This window comes from Sceloporus occidentalis, unplaced genomic scaffold (genome assembly GCF_023333645.1).
Source record: "Sceloporus occidentalis isolate IW3139 unplaced genomic scaffold, rSceOcc1.0.p SCAF_5, whole genome shotgun sequence".
In the NCBI taxonomy this organism is placed as follows: Eukaryota; Metazoa; Chordata; class Lepidosauria; order Squamata; family Phrynosomatidae; genus Sceloporus; species Sceloporus occidentalis.
In genome coordinates this window covers 149,729,313-149,734,815 of record NW_028316985.1, presented here as the reverse complement: position 1 = coordinate 149,734,815, position 5,503 = coordinate 149,729,313, and the positions used below count along the sequence as shown (strand labels likewise).

At 38.8% G+C, this 5,503-nt stretch overlaps 1 protein-coding gene across 1 annotated transcript; it reads left to right on the top strand.

The window, feature by feature from the left end:
- The first annotated feature begins 583 nt into the window (after window positions 1-583).
- LOC149312971 (large ribosomal subunit protein uL23) lies at window positions 584-1,169 on the top strand. The gene has a single exon (XM_089525793.1). It carries the CDS (start codon window positions 597-599, stop codon window positions 1,062-1,064), a length of 468 nt encoding a protein of 155 aa, XP_089381919.1. The 5' UTR covers window positions 584-596; the 3' UTR covers window positions 1,065-1,169.
- The last annotated feature ends 4,334 nt before the right edge of the window (window positions 1,170-5,503 follow it).

The window sequence follows — 5,503 nt, the reverse complement described above, 5'->3', positions numbered from 1 at the left end:
TCATAGGCATTCCAGAATTTTGTTGTTTTGGCTGCCCACTTGAAACTCAGCATGGATGGAGGCAGGTTGACTTTTCTTAGGGGGAGCTCTGCTACATTTTAAAAATCCTTTCTGATATACTCACCAGCACAATATCTTAGGGTGGTGAGACATGCAGCAGGTTCTCTACTGAAGATCTCATATTCCAGACAGATTCATTAGGAAAGAAATTGAGTTTGTGATAGTCAGTGCGGCTGGTTCTGCTGTGTGTATTCTTGCTTCAGGAACTAAAGAGTTGGACATGCAGTAAGTATACTCTGGTCTTCATGCTGAAAGAGAAAATGCAACATCTTGAGGCTTGCACATTTACACTCAAACTAATTAGGGAAGATGAAACATTTTTGGACCAATCAGTTCTCCTGGAAGGGCAACACACAGGGGATAAATCTAGGAAAGAGGACAGTTCCCAAACATAGAAGGCAGACACTTTGAAGGATGTGTCACACAGGAGCAGAAATATCAGTGACCAAAATTTTGAATTTATAGTATCCAATTGATTCCAGGTTTTACCCTTGGCCAGTAGTTACAAAGAAAAGGGGTCTCTCTCTCTCCCCAAGATGGCGCCGAAAGTCAAGAAGGAGGCTGTCCCGGCCAAGACCGAGGCCAAATCCAAAGCTCTTAAAGCCAAGAAGGCAGTCTTGAAAGGGGTCCACAGCCACAAGAAGAAGAAGATCCGGACCTCCCCCACTTTCCGGAGACCCAAAACCCTGCGGTTACGGAGACAGCCCAAATACCCCCGGAAAAGTGCGCCAAGGAGGAACAAGCTGGACCATTATGCCATCATCAAGTTCCCACTGACCACTGAGTCGGCCATGAAGAAGATTGAGGACAACAACACCCTGGTCTTCATTGTGGACGTCAAAGCCAACAAACACCAGATCAAACAGGCGGTCAAGAAGTTGTATGACATCGATGTGGCGAAGGTCAACACGTTGATCAGGCCGGATGGTGAGAAAAAGGCCTACGTCCGTCTTGCTCCAGACTATGATGCTTTAGATGTAGCCAACAAGATTGGGATCATCTAAGCAACGTGTCGCCAGCACCATACAGGACCCCGATATTAAAACTTCAGTGTCACATGTATATTCAAATGTTTGTACATGACTTTGTAACTATTAAATCCATCACAAAGAAAAGGGACAGGGACAATGGTCTCAGTCCTTGGTGAGCACCGAGATGGTATTGAAGGATTCTCTAAATGAAAGAGCTCCTACCAGTTCCCCACTGAAAACAAAGGCAGTGGTATTAAAGCCTACCATGATGTCTCTAAGGTGTGCTGTCTTCTAGGACAAAAATTATGACATAACAGAGAGACTAACAAGTTAAGCAAGCCCAGTTCCCCCTTTCTTCTGATCCAAGTGAGAACAAATGGTACTGGAAGATATAGCCTTCTATATATTGCAAGGAACCATAAGATTCTGGATAGGAAGTAAAAGATCCTAGGGATATCATTTGTTATTTCATAACTTTCTTGTTATGAACATTCAAGTCATTTCCAACTTATGGTGAATTTAAGATGGAACTGTAATGGAGTTTTCTGAAGTTGAGAGTGTGTAACTTGTCCAAGGTCATCCAGTGGCTTTCCTTGGCCAAGTGAGGAGAAGATGGAGAGGGTGTAAGGCAAATGTAAAGTACTGTTCCCATGACATGACCAGTCAAGTGAAATGGAAGCATAGTTCAAAGGAGGAAAAACAATTTCGGTCCCATAACTTCTGGATGTAGTTAGGACAGTAAATCCTAAATTCTCCTGTTCCAGAGACTAGGACATGGAGTAATGGATTCAAATTACAAGAAAAAAGTTTACACCTAAACATTAGGAACATCTGTTTGACAGTGGAACATGCTGTCTTGGAGTGGGGTGGAGTATCCTTCTTTGGAGGTTTTTAAGCAGAGGCTGGATTGGCATCTGTTGGGAGTGCTTTGATTGTGTATTTCTGCATTGTTTATAGTTGTGGACACCACAGTTCCAGTAGAGTTGGAACATGTGTAGAAGAAAGTGACAAAGATGCTAACAGGTCTATAAAGCAAACCTTGTGAGCAACAGTTTGCAGATCTTGTTACATTTAGCTTTCGACTGTTTCATCACTTACTTGAATAAAAAAAGTCCTTGCCTGTCCATGAAAGGAAAGTAGGGAGTTACCCAGCCTAACCTCTTATTGAAGGGCATTCCAGAAGAAATTCCTCACTTTCCTATTTTTCTCCCTCCCTGTCAATTGTTTCTTGCCAGTCATACATAATCCAACATTTTTAAGCTCTCTTTTTTATTCTCCATTGCTCTTGTTCTACACATCTGGCTTGACACCAGTGAACCTGATGCGCTTGCCTTTTCCTGTATATGTTCATCAAAGAAGTATGACTGATCATTCTTAGCTATGATTGCTGAAGTGTAGAATTAATGACACCATGTAAGGAATGGTTCACAGACAGTCTGGTGAATGATATTCATTAAAATCACAAAAAATCCCCACCCCTTTATTTAAGACTGAATTTTAGGTCAGTTCATTACCACTAGTCAGAACTTAATGGTTTAACCAGATGATAGATCTAATTTTTAATACTTGGTTTATAAAGAAAAAGTGTTACATCCTCACACTGGTCCTGAAATCTCAGATGGATGGGGACGTTGTATAAGAACTCAGTAGTGAACAGAGACACTTTTTATGTCTGCATAAGCAGCTGTCTAATTAACCAGAATATGAATAAAAATCACCCCAGCTGGTGCCTGGAAAGTTATGGAAGAGAGATATTTCATTTATTTATTTATTTTGAGTTTGTGCTGGGTGGACTCTGACTTTTTCAAACTCAGCAAGTTAACAGAATCACAGTTTTCTATTTTTCCTTTTTTGAATGTAACCTAAACTGAATTGTTCACTGCATATTAAGTGTAATCTCTAAAGAATATTGCATTCTACATTTATATATATTAGTAAGATTAGAAACACATGTACCTGTATAATTTTTCAGTTTTTCTTTTAGTTTAAAAATGCTAAATCAGCTGTCATTCATACTGACTTACTTTCTAGTATTTTTGAGGCTCCAGCATATAAGTTTTGTAATTGTAGACAACATATAGCAGCTTCCCTGATGTGCTGTCTTCCAAACATATCACATTGCAAATACACAATGCTAGCTGAGGATAATGGGATTTATGGCCCCATTTCATAATGGAAGACTGCACAATACTGAGATATTTGACACTGCACTCGGCTCAGTCTGTGCTTGAAAACACAGACTGTGTGACTTTACGTTGCCTTGGCAGTAGGAAGACATATGATGTGCCTTTACCCATATTAGGTAAAGTGCAAAAATTAGTAGTGGCACTGTTTATAGCTTCATTTTTCCTGTGCTTATTATTCTACTGTCATAGCAACACGTGCAGTTATAACTCAAAGACCAGCACATTTGAAGGATGTAATTTATGAACTTTACAAGATGTTGTATCAGCACTCAGACATTATAAACTAGTCTGTTCATGCCAAACACTGATAACTGTTTCTTCAGGAAACCTTTTATGGATACAAAACTCAAATATTCTGTTTCTGTTAACATTCTTTGTGCTATTCTCTGGTTTCATGTGATGGCCTCTGGATAAGTGAACTTTAGAATTGCAGCCAGGAATAGTAGAAGAATACCTTTTAAGGATATGAATTTGCTTAGTGAGAGGCATTGTATTACAGAAACAGGATTAAAAAAAAGATTTAATTATCATTTTGTCTGTATATTTATTCCTTATACATTGTAAATATATATATATATAATTGGCTGGAAATGCAAGTCACCACTTATACAACTGTGTTATGTTCTGCATAGTTGGCACAGATATAACTTAACATTGACAGTTTAATTTGAAACAGATTACACAAAAGAGCAATTGTGTTTCTAGCATTTTGTGAACAGGTTAAGGATAAAGAGCAGAAACCCACATTACCAGTGAGCTCATCATTGTAGTCTGAATCAAAAAATAGCAAAATATTTCCTATAGCTATGACTTCATTTCTAAAGGCAATTGCAAATACCCTAAAGGTACCAGATCCTGTCTGGTCTTGGAAGCTAAGCAGGGTCAGTCCTGGTTAGTATTTGGACACAAGACGTTAATGAATACCAGACACTGTAGGCTGAATTTCAGAAGAAGAAAATGACAAAAGCACCTCTGAATATTCCTTGACTTCTCATGGAATGCTTGCTTATAGAAGTCATGAGGCCACCATAGGTTGACAGGTGAGTTGAAGGCACAGTACAACACTTATTCTAAGTATGTTTAAAACTGTGCTGCAAAAAACTGTCAAAGTTTTTCTCAGTAATTTTTCTTCTCTGAAAGATAATTAGGCCTTCAATTTGACTGCCACAACATGGGAAGCAGCAATTAGAAACAGTTCTTCTAGTAGCCCAGTTCATCTTGCTCTAACTTGTTAAATATGGAACAGTGGATAGGTAACCAATTGGAGAAAGTAATGTCTGTCATAGGGCCCAAACATACAGGCCAAAATAAAGCTGCTTTGGGTCACTTTGGAGGTATGTTATTTAAATGACACATGTATCTTAAGAGGCCCAAAGCTGCGCCAAAGCTGCACACTGGTCCTTAGGACTGGAGCGTGGCTTTTGCGTGGTTTTCAGCCTCTTGGGACACATGCATCATTTAGACAGCATACCTCCCAAGTGACCCAAAGCAGCTTTATTTTGGTCTGTCTGTTCAGGCCCATACTAATGTACATAGCTGCCCATTAGTAAGAGTGGGAAGCAAACTGTTCTATAGTTACATCTAAATTTTGTATCATGTATCTCCCTCAATATGTATGTGAAAGATGTAAATATTTTGCCCATATTGTTCTCACATGCAAGAAGAAATAGTTTCAGAAGGTGAGTAGATCATTTCAAATCAGACAGCTCTTCACACTCAGAAGGCACTTGCTAGTCCATCTTTTTGTCCTTTAACAGATTTTCTGCAATGAGAAAAAAGATGTAGGAAGGAGTAGAAAAATATGGGAGAATTTATGAATGGGATTTATAAAGACCTAAAATTCAGTGAATGAACCACACATACAATATTAAAATATTTAAAGTGCAAGCATGTCTTAATATAAAACTGGGCTCTCATTCTTGGACTCCAATAAATCAAGAATGGGTACCTCTTGCTTGGGGCGGGGAGGAGGGAGTAAACCAACCAGAAAACAAACTGCTGTACAGTTTCTCCAAAACATCATAACATATGATATGCAAAATACTGTTGAAGTATGAAGAATGACTTAATATAGTATGAAAGTGCTCCAGATCAGATTACCTACCAAAACTTGAATACAACGATGAAGAAACTCCTTAGATGTTATTGTTTCTTTTTTCAAAGTGAAAATTAATTATTTCCCTGCAAATCATGGGGCATAAGCTAGGACTTTTCCTGATAGCAAATTGACATTTGCAGTAAAATGCTGTTGTTTGTAAGATGTCTGGTGCATCTCTCAGCCTACTA

What these genes read in the sequence shown, in the direction of transcription:
- LOC149312971 (XM_089525793.1), top strand. Translation starts at nt 597, where the DNA reads ATGGCGCCGAAAGTCAAGAAGGAGGCTGTCCCGGCCAAGACCGAGGCC.